Source organism: Bos indicus, chromosome 12, assembly GCF_029378745.1.
Source record: "Bos indicus isolate NIAB-ARS_2022 breed Sahiwal x Tharparkar chromosome 12, NIAB-ARS_B.indTharparkar_mat_pri_1.0, whole genome shotgun sequence".
Classification (NCBI taxonomy): Eukaryota; Metazoa; Chordata; class Mammalia; order Artiodactyla; family Bovidae; genus Bos; species Bos indicus.
The window spans coordinates 33,747,071-33,763,873 of record NC_091771.1 but is presented as its reverse complement, the minus strand read 5'-3'; the positions used below and the strand labels follow the sequence as shown (position 1 = coordinate 33,763,873).

General features: G+C 42.6%; 1 protein-coding gene across 1 annotated transcript in view; it reads left to right on the top strand.

The window, feature by feature from the left end:
* The first annotated feature begins 5,632 nt into the window (after nucleotides 1–5,632).
* Nucleotides 5,633–16,803, top strand: part of NUP58 (nucleoporin 58) — a 30,125-nt gene continuing 18,954 nt past the window's right edge. The window contains exons 1-5 of the mRNA XM_019971493.2: nucleotides 5,633–5,917; nucleotides 10,672–10,811; nucleotides 13,910–14,059; nucleotides 14,686–14,823; nucleotides 16,431–16,541. Of these exons, the coding sequence (XP_019827052.1) occupies nucleotides 5,811–5,917; nucleotides 10,672–10,811; nucleotides 13,910–14,059; nucleotides 14,686–14,823; nucleotides 16,431–16,541 (646 nt within the window). The 5' untranslated portion in view covers nucleotides 5,633–5,810. The remainder of the gene's footprint in view (nucleotides 5,918–10,671; nucleotides 10,812–13,909; nucleotides 14,060–14,685; nucleotides 14,824–16,430; nucleotides 16,542–16,803) is intronic.

The window sequence follows — 16,803 nt, the reverse complement described above, 5'->3', positions numbered from 1 at the left end:
TCACCAACTCCCGGAGTTTACTCAAACTCATGTCCATTGAGTCGATGATGCCATCCAACCGTCTCATAGTCTCGTCCCCTTCTCCTCCGCCTTCAATCTTTCCCAGCATCAGGGTCTTTACAAATGAGTAAGCTCTTTGCATCAGGTGGCCAAAGTACTGGAGTTTCAGCTTCAGCATCAGTCCTTCCAATGAATATTCAGGACTGATCTCCTTTAGGATGGACTGGTTGGATCTCCTTGAACTCCAAGTGACTCTCAAGAGTCTTCTCCAACACCACAGTTCAAAAGCATCAATTCTTCGGCGCTCAGCTTTCTCTGTAGCCCAACTCTCACATCCACACATGAATACTGGAAAAACCATAGCTTTGACTAGACCGACCTTTGCTGGAAAAGTAATGTCTCTGTTTTTCAATATACTGTCTAGGTTTGTCATAGCTTTTCTTCCAAGGACCAAGCATCTTTTAATTTCATGGCTGCAGTCACCATCTACAGTGATTTTGGAGCCCCCCAAAATAAAATCTCTCACTGTTTCCATTTTTTCCCCATCTATTCGCTGTGAAGTGATGGGACTGGATACCATGATCTTAGTTTTCTGAAAGTTGAGTTTTAAGCCAGCTTTTTCACGCTCGTCTTTCACTTTCATCAAGACGCTCTTCAGTTCTTTGCTTTCTGCCATAAGGATGGTGTCATCTGCATATCTGATGTTATTGATATTTCTCCTGGCAATCTTGACTCCAGCTTGTGATTCACCCAGCCTGGCATTTTGCATGTTGTACTCTGCATATAAGTTAAATAAGCAAGATGACAACATACAGCCTTGATGTACTCCATTCCCGATTTGGAAGCAGTCTGTTGTTCCATGTTCAGTTCTAATTGTTGCTTCTTGACGTGCATATAGGTTTCTCAGGAGGCAGGTAAGCTGGTCTGGTATTCCCACCTCTTTAAGAATTTTCCACAGTTTGTTATGACCCACACAGTCAAAGGCTTTGGCGTAGTCAATAAAGCAGAAGTAGATGTTCAGTTCAGTTCAGTTCAGTCGCTCAGTTGTGTCCGACTCTTTGTGACCCCATGAATCGCAGCACACCAGGCCTCCCTGTCCATCACCAACTCCTGGAGTTCACTCAGACTCACGTCCATCGAGTCAGTGATGCCATCCAGCCATCTCATCCTCTGTCGTCCCCTTCTCCTCCTGCCCCCAATCCCTCCCAGCATCAGGGTCTTTTCCAATGAGTCAACTCTTCGCATGAGGTGGCCAAAGTACTGGAGTTTCAGCTTTAGCATCATTCCTTCCAAAGAAATCCCAGGGCTGATCTCCTTCAGAATGGACTGGTTGGATCTCCTTGCAGTCCACGGGACTCTCAAGAGTCTTCTCCAACACCACAGTTCAAAAGCATCAATTCTTCGGCGCTCAGCTTTCTTCACAGTCCAACTCTCACATCTATACATGACCACAGGAAAAACCATAGCCTTGACTAGACGGACCTTTGTTGGCAAAGTAATGTCTCTGCTTTTGAATATGCTATCTAGGTTGGTCATAACTTTCCTTCCAAGGAGTAAGCGTCTTTTAATTTCATGGCTGCAGTCACCATCTGCAGTGATTTTGGAGCCCAGAAAAATAAAGTCTGATACTGTTTCCACTGTTTCCCCATCTATTTCCCATGAAGTGATAGGACCGAATGCCATGATCTTCATTTTCTGAATGTTGAGCTTTAAGCCAACTTTTTCACTCTCCTCTTTCACTTTCATCAAAAGGCTTTTTAGTTCCTCTTCACTTTCTGCCATAAGGGTGGTGTCATCTGTATATCTGAGGTTATTGATATTTCTCCCAGCAATCTTGATTCCAGCTTGTGTTTCTTCCAGTCCAGCGTTTCTCATGATGTTCTCTGCATAGAAGTTAAATAAGCAGGGTGACAATATACAGCCTTGACGTACTCCTTTTCCTATTTGGAACCAGTCTGTTGTTCCATGTCCAGTTCTAACTGTTGCTTCCTGACCTGCATACAGATTTCTCAAGAGGCAGGTCAGGTGGTCTGGTATTCCCGTCTCTTTCAGAATTTTCCACAGTTTATTGTGATCCACACAGTCAAAGGCTTTGGCATAGTCAATAAAGCAGAAATAGATGTTTTTTCTGGAACTCTCTTGCTTTTTCCATGATCCAGCGGATGTTGGCAATTTGATCTCTGGTTCCTCTGCCTTTTCTAAAACCAGCTTGAACATCAGAAGTTCACGGTTCATATATTGCTGAGGTAGATGAGTCTAGGTTAAGGAAATAATCAGATGTATTTTATATAGTCTTATCTGAATCCAGCACAATCTCCAGTATTATGGGATTGCGATGTAAAGCATGGTATCTCCATAGTTTAATATCATCATCTCTTAAAAATTATGTGATGAGTCCAAGCAAGTAAAAACCTTTCTCTGTATTATTTTCCCCCAAGGTTTTATCATTTTCTCCATTTCACATCCTCATACACGTGTCATCAAAACTCTATCTTCCCCTTCTCTTCTCCTGTCATTTCTCATCTTCTCTTTTTTCAGTTCTCATAGAGAGGTAACAATACTAACACTTTAATGATTACCAGGTGTCAGAAAGAGTACTAAGTGCTTTATCTGTATTATGGGGAAATTACTATTATCCTTCTCATTTTAAAGACGAGGAAAGTGAAATGCAATAAAGTAACTTGCCCAACATCATGCAGCAGATAAAGCCTAGATTCCAGAGGTAAAGCCAGACAGTCTGACTCTAGAGTCTGTTTTCTTAACACTGTTCTGTATTGATTTGTTTTTCAAAATCCATTAAAAGTTTCATTTGTGGTAATTTGATAGGCTAGGAGATGAGTCTGTGTTTTTTTTTTTTTTTTAAGTAAAATAATATCTAAAATAGAAAATCAAGGGACTTCCTTGGCAACCCAGCAGTTAAGATTTTGTCCTTCCAATGCAGGTGGTGCAGATTTGATCCCTGGTCGGGGAGCTAAGATCCCATATGCCTCCCAGCATGGCCAAAATAAATGTATGAATGAATAAATAAAATAGAAAATCAAATTCCATAAAGTACCAAATAACTAAGAAGAGAGTGAGGACTTACAAGTGCAAAATAGAAGGGAAAGTGTGTACGCAGAAAGGTAAGCAGGATGCAGAAATTCCTGCCAAAGGGCCATTTCCAAATCAGGTGACTTTAGTACCTCTTTTGACACTCTCGCAGCACCCAAAGTGCAGGAGTCAAAGTATAGGGCCCACCTCAGGTAGGGTGCACATTGGGAGATTCTACCTATGTGAAGCCAGGACCAGAAGGAGTCTCAACCAATCCAGTGCCCAGAATACTGCAGGAAATTTACCTTAACATTTTACCTTTACCTAAAAAGGTCATTGAATAAATTTATATAACCTAGATTCCTCCCACCTAAAAGACTTTCAAAAACACTTTCAGGTTGTGAATATCATTTTAAACGTTTGGGATTAGTGCCTAGGAATGTGAGGGCAATAGAGGATGAGATCATTAGATGACATCACCGACTCAAAGGACATGAGTTTGAGCAAACTCTGGGAGATGATGGAGGACAAGGAAGCCTGACATGTTGCAGTCCATAGGGTAGCAAAGAGTTGGACATGACTTAGCAACTGAAGGACAGCAAGGAATGTTAGCATAGCAAACACAAATCCTTTCTGTGTGTGTGTGTGTGTGTGAAATGCCACTCTATAATAAATTTTAAATAACCTTTACAATTAATTTTCCAGGGAAAATCATTAGCTACCATAAAAATAGCACAAGAGGAAACAATTCTTAAAGAGATAATTTGCAAGAACAGCATAAGTGGCAATGAGTTTATAATTACCAGGCTTAGTTTGTTAAAAAAAAAAATTATGCTCATTATGTTTAAAGAGATCAGACATGATGAAAATATCTGCAGTGTATGGAGAAAAAAAAAATAGTTTCTTAATGATCTAGCAGACATGAAGAAGAACCAAATAGAACTTTTATAAATTAAAAACAAATATTTTTTCCTTTAAAATAAATTTTCCTCTTTTTTGAAATTAATTTTTATTGAAGTATGGTTGCTTTGACTTCCCAGGTGGCTCTGTGGTAAAGAATGCAATGCAGGAGAGGCGGGTTCCATCCCTGGGTTGGGAAGATCCCCTGGAGAAGGGAATCAGAACCCACTCCAGTATTCTTGCCTGGAAAATCCTATGGAGAGGAGCCTGGCGGGCTACAGTCCACGGGGTCGCAGAGCCCAACAGGACCGATCCATTTAAACATTTCGAATATGCACACGCACAGATACATAGTTGCTTTACAGTGTTGTATCTGGTGTGGTCTTATTAGGGAACCAGTCCTGCCATGATGGTCCCACTCTCACGACCTCATTTAAGCCTTCAGTTCAGTTCAGTTCAGACGCTCAGTCGTGTCTGACTCTTTGCGACCCCATAAACTGCAGCACGCCAGGCCTCCCTGTCCATCACCAGCTCCCGGAGTTCACCCAAACTCATGTCCACCGAGTCGGTGATGCCATCCAGCCATTGCCTCCCAAAGGCTCCATCTCAAATAACTACCAGGACATTGGGGATTACGTTTTCAACATGTGAATTGCGGAGGGACACAGTTCAGTGCGTATCAGGTAGCCCAAGCTCAAGGCAGGAGAAAATGCTGCATTAAGGGGAGCTTTGAGATGTCAGGTTATAAAGAGACGTGACTTATAAGCCACTGAGTGCCACAAGGAAAGAGTCATTGGGTTTCTGATCAAGGCAGTGTCCTGGTGGGAATTGTTTTGGAAAGCAAATACGGCGGTTGCTTATAAAATATATTTTACTGGAAAAAACAGCAGGTAGGAAAATCCTTTGCAAGAGTAACGTGACAACCTCTGATGGAAAAACAAGGTGCACCTACATTTGGTGCAACTCAAATGCACCACAGCCAGCAAGCCTTTCCTCATCCTCCTGCCGGAGGGAATCTCTTTAAAACTCCGTTTTTCTTATGTGTAAGGTTTGCTTAACGGAACCCTTACATCGTTCTCGCTTCGGAACTTTTTTCGTACAGTCCACTGCGCATCTTCCCTGGCAGGCGGCAAAGATATAAGCAATAACTGAGATTCAAGAAAGCTGAGCGCCGAAGAATTGATGCTTTTAAACTGTGATGTTGGAGAAGACTCTTAGTGGTCCCTTGGGCTGCAAGGAGATCCAACCAATCCATCCCAAAAGAAATCAGTTCTGAATATTCACTGGAAGGACTGATGCTAAAGCTGAAGCTCCAGTACTTTGGCCACCTCATGCGGAGAGCTTATTCATTTGAAAAGACCCTGATGCTGGGAAAGATTGAGGGCGGGAGGAGAAGGGGAGGACAGAGGATGAGATGGTTGGATGGCATCACCGACTTAAACTCCGGGAGTAGGTGATGGACAGGGAGGCCTGGCGTGCTGCAGTCCATGGGGTCGCAAAGAGTCAGACACGACTGAGCGATTGAACTGAACTGAACTGACTGAAACTCAACGGAACTGAAACCAAAGCCCTATCCCAGCAGGACCTCCGGGCACCACCCTCGTCCGTCCCAGGGCGCCTTGCGCGGCGCGCTGGTCCCGCCCCTTCCCAGCAGCCCCTGCGCGGCGGGAGCGCTTCGGGAGCTGCGTGCGCGCGACCAGCTCAGACGTGCGCGGCGCGGCTTCCACCCCGCCCTCAAGCCTGTTTTCGCGGCTGCGGGGCTCGGCGTTCGCGCCAGGTCGCGGCTCGGCGGGAGCGATGCTGCCGGGCCCACCTGGGCCTTAAGGCGGTAACGGCGTGCCGACCCTTTAGCGTGCCGAGGGCGCGCGGAGCCCGCAGCCATGTCCACAGGGTTCTCCTTCGGGAGCAGCACGCTGGGTTCCTCCACCGTGGCCGCTGGCGGGAGCAGCACGGGCGGAGGTTTCTCCTTCGGGACCGGGACGTCCAGGTAACTGCGAGCGGCCTCTTTCCCGGCGGGGCTGGGGGCAGGCGGCCTCGGGGGCTGGGGCCTGAAGGCGGGGGCGAGTGGGGTGGGGGCCTGCGGGAGGCAGCCTGAGGGCCGAGGGGCCTGGGGGACGAGGGGCCTGCGAGAGGCGACCTAGGGGACAAGTGGCCTCTGGGGGCGAGGGGTCTGTGGGGGGCGACCTAGGGGACGAGTGGCCTCTGGGGGGCGAGGGGTCTGTGGGGGGCGACCTGGGGGACGAGGGGCCTGCGGGGGCGGCCTTGGGGACCTGGGGCCTGTGGGGGGGAGACCTTGGGGGCGAGGGGCCTGTCGGGGGCGGCCTGGGGGACAGAGGGCCTGTGGGGGCTCCCTAAGGGGCTGGGGACGGCCTGGGGGTCGCGGGCGGCGGGGGTGGGCGGCCTGGGTGGGGAGGCTCTGCGGCGGCATCGCGGCTTCTCTGGGCCCATCCCGGCGCTCTACTGCGGCGCCCATGAATGTCAAGCGGCTGAGTGGATCTCAGCTTGTTGGGGTTAGAAAAAGACAATAGGAAATTTTAAGGGGGGACAATGTCAAGTTTGTCCCCGATAATTGAGACGCCGTTGCAGGATATGTGGTTTGGGTCGTTAATGATTTCCTGGTTATTTTCAACACGGTTTCAAACCTTTTGTGCTTCATGGAACCCTATCTGAGCTTTTGTGGGGGTTTTTTGTTTGTTTCAAATACTTGTTACAAGCACTTATTGGTCGTAATTTCGAACAGTCTCTGCAAATTAGTATCACACAGGTGAGGGCGTTGCGTCGACTCGCATTGTTCTTTTCTTGTCTTGTAAAATGTAGGCTCCATCGTCTTCGTTTTTTGTGGAGCCTGCTACTCACCACCGCCCGCCGCCCCCCCGCAAAGTGTGACAACCATTTGGCTAGCTGATCTCCAGAAAGAGGCAATTAAGATAAATATCTTTTTAATGATGTGAGATTTAATCTTAAACTCAATCTTTTGAACATAAAAGTGGAGGAGATCATTAAATCAAGAGGCGTGTGTAGAATGAATTACAAGATAGCTCCTGAAACTTGAAGAATGTGGTTGTAGATTATCAAGGCCAAAAAAACACACCAAACAAAACCAATAGCTTTGTCTGTACCAAAAGGGAGGGGGATACAGACTATGCAGTGAGGTCAGAAATCTGGAGTTTTCCCTAATAGCTCCTTCCCTCATAATCAGTAAGGCCTGATCTTTTTAATGCCTCACTTTCCATTTGCTTTACTTCCGGAGACACCACCCTGTTGTAGGCTCTTGTCATTTGTAGAACAGGCTCCTACGTAATAGGCTCTCTTTTAGGTGGTAAAATAAGTCCTGTTCTCCTGAAGCTTACATTCTTATGAAAATACTTAAGATTCCTGCCAAGTTCTCAACCAGTGACCTTTCTCATGTTAGATGAAAACTGCTTCCACCTTCTACTTTGACTAGTTCCCTGGGATCCCAATTGTCTCAGCTGCATTCACATCAGCTTTTTTTTTTTTCCTAACATTATCGCCAGGGTGATTAAAAATTTTTGTTTCCATTGCCTTTCATCAATGATTTTCTGCTGTTCTCCAAATGAAATAAAAATGAATCTTAGCATGGTCCACCAGACCCGGTCTGGAACCTCTTCAGACATCCTGAGCCCACCTCATTTGTTTGCTCCAATTCAGTAATATAGGTCCACTTAAAAAAAAAACAAAAAACAACACAAACACAAAAAGCCTGCAGGCACACCAATAAGTAACTGAAACAAAGTTTCAACAAAAGATACTACCCTTACACTTTGATATTTTCTATGCACTTTGATCTTTTGATCTTTTTCTTTTTTGACCTGATACTCATATTTTCTTTTTTTCCCTTTCTTTTTTTAAATGCTGGTTATTCTCCTGTGGTGGATCCTGATCGTAGTTTGAAAAACACAGCTTGGGTGTTTTCTCAGTTCCTCAGGTGAAGGCCAAACCCCTTCCAACTTGAGGGCAATTCCCTCTGCTTGGAATTGCCCTGCCACCTGTGGTACTGAGCTGATGCTTGCTGTGGGCCTCAGGTGGTTACAGCCCAGGGAGGCTTTTCAAGACCTGTCAGCAGAGAGGGGTCTCCGTCCCTTACCTGATGTCAAAGCACTTAAACAGTTGTGGTCAGTTCATTTCATTTTTTGTTGACTTGTTTATTGTCTGATCTCAGCAGTACAGTGTAAGCTCCACGATGGTGGAGATCTTTTCATGCTGGTTTTCCAAGAGACACAATGGAGCTCAGTATATACATGTTCAGTGTTGTGCGCTAAGTTGCTTTGGTGTGTTTGTCGAAACCCTATGGACTGTATAGCCCAGCAGGCTTCTCTGTCTGTGGAATTCTCCAGACAAGAATACTGGAGTGGGTTACTGTGCTCTCCTCCAGGGGATGTTCCTGACCTAGAAATTGAACCTGCATCTCTTACATCTCCTGCATTGGCAGGCGGGTTCTTTACCACTAGCACCACCTGCATGAATGATAAATATTTCTCTGGTTGGAAACTTCTTGAGGTCAAGGTCTTAAGCTCATTTATCACTCCAAGACCCTGTGACAGTGCCTGGCCATATAAAAGGGCTTTTATAAATAATTGTTGAATGATTAACAAACTTGAAAAATTTATACATGCTTTAGAAAGTCTTGGGAAATTAATAAAAGAAGAGATGGTCTAACACCTGCCTATTGAAGTACTGGTTTGGAGACCTAACATTCTTTTGGGAAATCATTTTGGGGAAGTTACTCTCCAAGCTTCAGTTCCCACATCTGGGAAAGGGGTATGATAACATACTGTTTATCTCAAAGGGTTGCTGGGTGAAATGAGCCGGTTTACTCTGTAAATGTCACTTGTTAGTTTAGCTCTGAAGTCCACAGTAAGGCCAGCAGTGAAGGTAAGATTCCATTCCAGATCTGCCTCAGTCTTCTGGCTTTTCTACAACACATTCTGTTGAGGAATTGGCAGATAATTATATTGTTTAAGACAATAATTGATTAGGTTTGGGGTAGCTTTTTGTTTTTCTTTCAGTGAACTTCTCTGCCACAGGGAAATTTCTCCTTTGCTTCTCTGGTGAAGTAAGATTTCACTTTGATGTATTTTCTTTGGTAATGCTTTCAACTTTGTGAAGTTGTGAAACACTTCATTGTGTCTCCACTTGTCTTAAATTGTCAAGAAATTTTAAATACTTGTCTTAAATGTGCATACTTTCACTGTGTATCTTTTTATGTTCATGGAAAAGCAGCAAAAACATGGAGTTGCTGATTTGTTTCGGAGCAAGGGGAGCATAATAAACATTTTCTTAATTTGATTCTGTTTCGTAGAATGTGGTTTGATTCAGTTGATTGTGATTGTGGATGAGGCCTTGCAGCCCTACTCTGCCAGCCCCCTGTGCTGTGTACCAGGGGCACGCACGCATTGCTGATGAGGACAGACACAGGGTGCACCGTCTCCTTCCTGCTCAGTGCTGATGACCGATTTCAAGTTCTCCTTCCTTAAGAAGTTCTTCCCTCTCTATTCCTCTCGCAGTGATTTCCTGGTGTAATACCTTGTACATAGTGTGTTTAGTTGAATTTATAAGTGCTCCTTATGATAACAGTAGCAACAACATTTATTGAATGAAGTTAATGTGCTCTTCATAATTTCTAAATCTTTATAGAAAATCCTTGTTATTCCCATTTTGCTTATGAGGAAATAGAGGCTCAGAAAGGCTATGTCACACAAGTGCCAGGAGGTTGGAGAGCTGGTACTGGAGCCTGGCCCAGTCACTGCTGCCTGCCCCTTTAGTTGAAATGCCGCAGGCTTTGAAGATTCTTTTAAAACTGACCTTGGGTTTTGTTGTGGCATTTATGTCTATGTGGAAGGGGAGAGAGAGAAGAAATAAAGATTTGGGCATAGGATGAGCGGGATTTCCCTTTATGTTATACAGGTTATAATCACTCTCAACTCTACTACATAATTTTTGAAGTCTCAGATTGTCAAGATATTTTGGCTTGTTTTCATAATTTGTTCTCCCATTTATAGATAGCAAATTTGAGCCTCTGCAGCTTGCTAAGAACAGTTGAAAAGCTGTGAACTTTGTTCACATTACTTGTCATTGTCAGCTGCTCTTTTTTAAGCTTTCAGAGGCTCTGAACAGCTCTGACCTCTGCCAGTTTCACATTGTCGTGGTAGAGAGTAGTTTTGCTTTGCAGGTTCCTTGTGCCAGGACACATCTGTTTGTGTCCCTCACCCCCAGTCCCAGTGGTGGTAATATAGTGATAGAGAGGTGGTGGAGACAACTTAGACTTAGTTTTCTGTTTCTGGTCATGTGTTTCCCGTAGCAGTTGGGGAAGGACAAATGAGCTTAGCAGTGTGAATTGTACATACTTAGTTCAAAAGGAGAATGATCCACATTTATAGGACTTCCTATGGTTTTAAAATACGTCAGCTTTCAAACAAAAACTGGTGAGAGCAGAATATGTGTGATCCTGTTTATAACTCCTTGGGATCTGAAATCCTAGCTGCTCTAGATCCTACTTTTCTTGAAGAATGATGTTGCCTTTTTTTAAGGATAATTTTATATGTGGATTTATTATTAAAGAGATCAGAAAAATATTTGAGCTTGGTTGGTTAAAGGTAAATTGTTAGTTATTTTTGTAGCCTGTGGAGATGTGTGAGATACTAACTTCGAAGAGCTAGCTTGCATTTCTCTTAAATGAGTATTGGCTCTAGTAGACTTTACCTTGTGTTTTTTATAAACAAGCAACCCTACTGTGGGGCTCAATTTTGGGACCCTTGGGAGCACCGCCACTCCAGCTACAACATCTGCTTCTGGTGGATTTGGAACCAGCCTCTTCGGATCTAAACCTGCCACAGGGTTCACTCTGGGAGGAACGACCACAGGTAAGGGGGATGATCACATTCTCGAAGTGGGTTTGGGATATTCATTCTTTGCAGGTTCTGTCCTCTGTCTTCTCTCTTTACAAGAATCATCATTGGTGGTAGACTTAAAAAAATAGCAAATACTGATAGGAAAGGGCCAGAAATAGGGCCAGCCATTAACTGTGATTTACTTCAGTGAAGGAGGAACAACACACATACATCTAAGGATGAAATAAAATAAATCTTAAATATAATGAATTAAAGTAATTCAAAAGTTTGTTAGATTACATAACAGTGTTCTACGTTAGTGAAGATTAAGTCAGGTTTAGAGTTGGGACATTAATTTAGCATATGTGGGACAGTCAGTTTCCTATTTTGCTGTAACATTATAATTTACATCCCAAAGAGATGTCTTAGATTTTTTTTTTACTGTTACAAACAATAGTTTCAGTGGGAAAGGGCAGGAGGTAAAGCTTTCTGGTAGACATTTTAATAATAATAAAAAAAATATTTTGTTATAAGCCAAAAATAGTTTCACTGGCGCCACCATTTAAAAGTTTGCTTCCTTGCTTACCTTTGTCCTCTGCCCACAGAGCCTCTTGGTCTCTGTTGCCACCTTTGGTGTTGAGCTGCCAGCCTCACTGTGGCACTTCCCTCAGCCGCACAGAGGCCACGGAAGGACTGTGGGAGTACTGTGAGTGTGCCTCTTGAGGCAGTGCTGATACTCTGTTGGGAGCAGCTTTTATTTTTTCTCCTTGCCTGATTTTGTTATAGGCAGTAGTTCCTGGCATTTTACAGCTCAGTCCCTAATTAACCAAACTATATACAGCTTGTAATAAGGGAACCAGTGCTGTAGGAAGAACGCTAGTGTTAGATCGTGATTGTGGTGGAAGATACTTTGTTGCCCGTCAGTCTCACCTGCAGTGTTACAGCTCCTTCAGGGTGGTTTCAAATCCTCCCCTATGACAGGGCAAAGGAGTGCAGTCTTCCACTGATGCTTCAAGCTTATTTCTCTTTTTGTCTCCAGCAATAACAAAAACTATAACTCAGGATTAACTCTGGGTAAGGGTTTCTGAGGGGAGGTCCCAGATCTGTGGTTTCCTGCTCATTCTTGGTCTCTCACAGAGTTGGGCTGTAGAAGACAGCATGTGAGGACCTGATACGGATAACAGATACTGACTTCTCAAAGAGCCTTTCAGTATCTGAGTGTTTAAAAAATAAAAAAATTGATGACTGTGTAATCCTTTTCTAATTCAGAAAAAAATTTAAATACAGAATTTTTTGGTCAAAATTTATTTCACAGTTATATTTTTCAGTCATTTAAGCCCTTTTAATGGAAAAAAGATACCAAACTTTAGGCCAAAAGTCTTGGAATTAAGCATTGGTTGTACCTCTAAATAGTTGTGAGGCCTTAGACAGTCATGCTGCTGCTGCTGCTAAGTCGTGTCAGTCGTATCTGACTCTGTGCAACCCCATAGACAGTAGCCCACCAGGCTCCCCGGTCTCTGGGATTCTCCAGGCAAGAACACTGGAGTGGGTTCCTTCTCCAATGCATCAAAGTGAAAAGTGAAAGAGAAGTAGCTCAGTTGTGTCCGACTCTTAGTGACCCCATGGACGGCAGCCCACCAGGCTCCTCCGTCCATGGGATTTTCCAGGCAAGAGTACTGGAGTGGGGTGCCATTGCCTATCTGGCAGCTAGTTATCTATCAAAGGAGGGTATTGGAATGAAAGGTTTTAGATTCCCTTCCAGCTCTATACTAATAGTTCTCCATCATGATATGCTGCCAGGAATGAGGGTAGCCAGGGCGACAGTTGCCTTGACCTTGATGCCAGGGCATAATGCAAAAAGATGAGAGGACAGTGAGGAACCACAAAAGTTAATTCATTTAGTTAAATGCAGGTTTAAAATTGAAATAAATTAAAGATTTGTGGACTTTATTTACTTGGATGCTGCTTGCCTGTTATCCACAGAAAGCATATCTGTTTACCACTGAAGTTTTAGACAGGATTGGTTACACGGTCAAGCAGTTGGCTCCTCTTGTGAGATTTTAGAACCTATATGTGTCCAAAGCACATTACCCTGGCAGGGACTCCAGTTGTGGCGGGGGCAAGCCAGGAGCATGGTTTCTGGCTTCTTTTCTCTCAGTTTTCAGGAGAAGCCAAAACGCAGGTCATTCATAATTTCTTTGTGTAATAATTTTGAGCTACTGCTTCTGGCTGTGGCCTTGAGTCTGCATGATGCTTTCAATACTGAGATTTAGCGGAATGTGCTGGAGGTGGTGGTATCTCTGAAGTAGAATTGACAGAATGCAGGGGAGACTTTAGCAACCCAGTTGACTGTGGGGAGTTTAGGGAAGTTTTTATAGGGAGACATGTAGAGTCCAGAGGGACATAAGGCAGAGATAGCTTTGGAGACTCAGATAGATATCGACTTGGACCTATGAACCTACAGTTGAGATTCTGAATGTGGGCAAGAAGTTTTAGAAAGTGAGAGAGCAAAAATGGAGCCAGATAGAGTATGATTTAGTAAGTGAACAGAGATACACAACTGGTTTGTGTGAAGTATCAATAGACAGAACGGGGAACTAAATTCAGTGTCTCGTCATAACCTGTAATGGAAAAGAACCTGAAGAAAAAAATTATTTATAAAACTGAATCATTTTGCTGTACTCTTGAATCATTGTTAAATCAGCTGTACTTTAATTTAAGAGAAGTGAACTGAGGAAGGATACAGACAGGAGAGACTGGAGGAGCCGCATGGGGAGGAGAAGAGAGGCAGCTGGGCACTGGTAGGGGAGCAGAGGAGGAGAGTTGTCAGCAGCAGAGGAGGTGTTTTAATTTAGTCTTGGAGAAGGAAGACTTTTTCTGTTGAGTATAAAAGAAAGGGGAAGCGCTGTTCTGGGTAAATCTGGAGGTGGGGCAGAAGGTGAATTCCAGTATCACCACCTCAGTTGGATTTTCCTCTTTGGTGTCCACTGTGATTTGGTGAATGATTTCTCTCTCGTTTATAAGTGTATATATCTGTTCTATCTACACAAAGTAGGATCTTAGACTTTCAGGGTCCTGATTGATACCAGTATGCGTATGGTTATGGTAAGATGGGATTCTTTTTAAAACAGGAACGGCAGCCACGACATCTGCATCTACAATAGGCTTCAGTTTAGGCTTCAGCAAACCCGCAGCGTCCGCCACGCCCTTCGCGCTGCCCATCGCCTCTACCTCGGCCAGCAGTCTCACGCTCTCGTCTGCACTGACATCCACTCCTGCAGGTGAGGCTGTTGGAGAATAGTGGCATTTTCTAGTTTTATTCTCATTTCATTCAGTTAGTGAACACAGGTGTCCACCTTTAGAAAAAGTAACTTCAGTTGGGGAAAATTTTTACTTCAGTCATTCAGCAGTGTTGACGCACTGAATTACTGGTTTGTGAAGATCTGCCTTGAGCATTAAAGCAGCAGAGGCCCTCTTGGAAGTTGGTCTCTTTACAGAGCAAAGCAGGGTACTGGATGAGAGGTCACGTGTGAACCTGTTCCTGTCTGCTTTGTTCTCAAGGAACATTCTGGTGACGGGAGGATAAAGAGTGCATAAACCTTGCCTGGTTTGGAGTCATCTGGTTTTGAGTGTGGAGTTGGTAGTCTGGGTTGAAAACTATTACTGTCTGTAATCTCTCACCTGATACCATGCTAGTATTAACCAAAGCTTATGCTTGTCACTGGTTTTTGCTTTAAAGGTAATATTTCTCTCTATTATTAAGTATATGTAATGTTATCTTTAGTGAATAGTTTTCCACAAGAGCCAGTTATATCTTGACATCAGTTTAAGAAAATGCTTTGTATTTTCTATGATGTTCTTAGAAATGATGTTCTTTTTGAAGTCTTACAGTTTTCACTTTTTATAGCATCCACAGGATTTACCCTGAATAACTTGAGTGGAACAGCAGCCACAACTACCACTGCCTCAACAGGCCTCTCTTTAGGGGGGGCCTTGACTGGTTTGGGAGGCTCACTTTTCCAAGGTACAAGCACAGCATCATCAGGTAAGTGGTGATACCTGCTCTCCAGAAGAGTGAATGATAAAGTTTTTAATACATAATTGGATATCTTTTATCCAATTTAGATATTTTAGATATCAATATTTTATATTGATATTTTAGAAATAAATTTTCTCAACATGACTAGATAAGGAGACAAAGAAGGACCTGTTTCAAGAGTCAGTAAACTGTTCCAAAGAAACTTGTCTTTTGAATAAATGGCACTTGGATAGTACTGAATTGTTTAGCCTCTAAATTCACTGTGAGAGAACTTGACCTCCTGACCCTGACCGGGTTCTGGGAATGGCTTTTTGTTACAGATGTTAGAAAAGGGTATTAGAGTGCCTTGAAGGCAAGACATTAAAAGCAAATATTAAATGATTTTATTAGTTTTGTAGATGTCTCCTTTTTTTTTTTTTTGGTGAGTATCTTCTAATAACCAAATCACTAGATTACTGTAGCATACATTTCTTTGCAGGATAAATATTAAAACATCTTTCCCAAAGATTCCAGTGAGATCAAAACACAAAAACAATAGAAGAGTCAGGGTTGCTTTTGTATCTCTGTGTTGAGTTTCGGTTGACACAGTATTCAATGCTTACTCTATGTTACGTTAACCTAAAACTGCCATTGATTTTTTTAAAAATTCATAACATTTATCCAGCTGTGTGTTTTCCACACATTGTCAGGATTTAAATCCAGTTTTCATTTATCCCATGCTCTTATCCAGTACATTCTGCTGTTTTCTGTTTTTAAAGTAAATAGAGTCTTGTCTAAAAAGAACACACTTATGTCAGCTTGAGAATGCATGGACTTAAATGATTTACCAGGGCAGGGTCTTTGAAGTTTTAACTTGATTCAAAGGTGACTTAAGTTAACTTTGTTGACTTAAGATTAACTGTAGTCTAGTTCTTCCACGTCCTTTTGTCTGTGAAGTAGAATTTAAATAAGTGAAGTCTTTTTTGTTTGTTTGTTTAATCAAAAGAACTTGAGAATGTGAAATTTTGATGTTTCGACTGCAAGTTTCTATCAGTTCTTTAAATTTCATTAATAGTAAAACTGTTTGCTTTGTATTATACTAAAAACCTTATAAATTCATACTAGATTATTTCTTTTTCCCCAGCTTTGTTGGAATATAATTGACAAGTAAAACTGTAAGATATTTAAAATGTACAACTTGAAGATTTGACTGAATACCTTATTTCCCCCATCAAGTTAATTTATACATCCAGTACTGGATGATTTTGAAGCATAGAATTCCAAAGCATGATTGGAAGACAAATAATCACCTGAAAAATGTGCACACTAAAACTACTTTGATATGCTTTAAAAACATCAAATATAATCTAGTGTCCATGTACATCAGTTAATAGATGTATTCTGGCCCTCTTGATAAAAATCACATCATCCAAACTTCATATAGCACTGAGTACAAGTGAGATTATCAGTCTTTGTCCAAAGCATGCTCTGGACTTGTTTCTTTTTATTTGTCTAAGTCAAGCATGATGATAAGCTGGGATCCAACTTAAAGGCGTTGAGTGTGTTGGTCATTCGGGGAAGTCATTATGTATTAGGGTGATGAACTTTATCAGTGATGTTTGGCTTGTTTGTAGGACTTGGACAGAGTGCTTTAGGCCTGACTCTGGGAACTACAGCAGCTACTTCAGCTGCTGGCAATGAAGGCCTCGGAGGTATAGATTTTAGTAGCTCATCGGATAAGAAGAGTAAGTAATGTTACTGTAATTTTACATTCTAACAGTCCTATTGAGGGAATTAAATTTGTGTCTGAAAAATTATTGGTTAAATATTCAACAGGGAAGTTTTTAAGTTTGTATTATATTTCACAAATTTTGTGTGTTATGCATTTAAGATTCTACTTTGTAAAGGACTCAGATTTGTAGGTGTGTTTGTCTTATGTAACTATCTGAATGCGTATATTAATACACATTTAAAAATCGGGACCATGGTCCATGTGTTGTTTTGTAA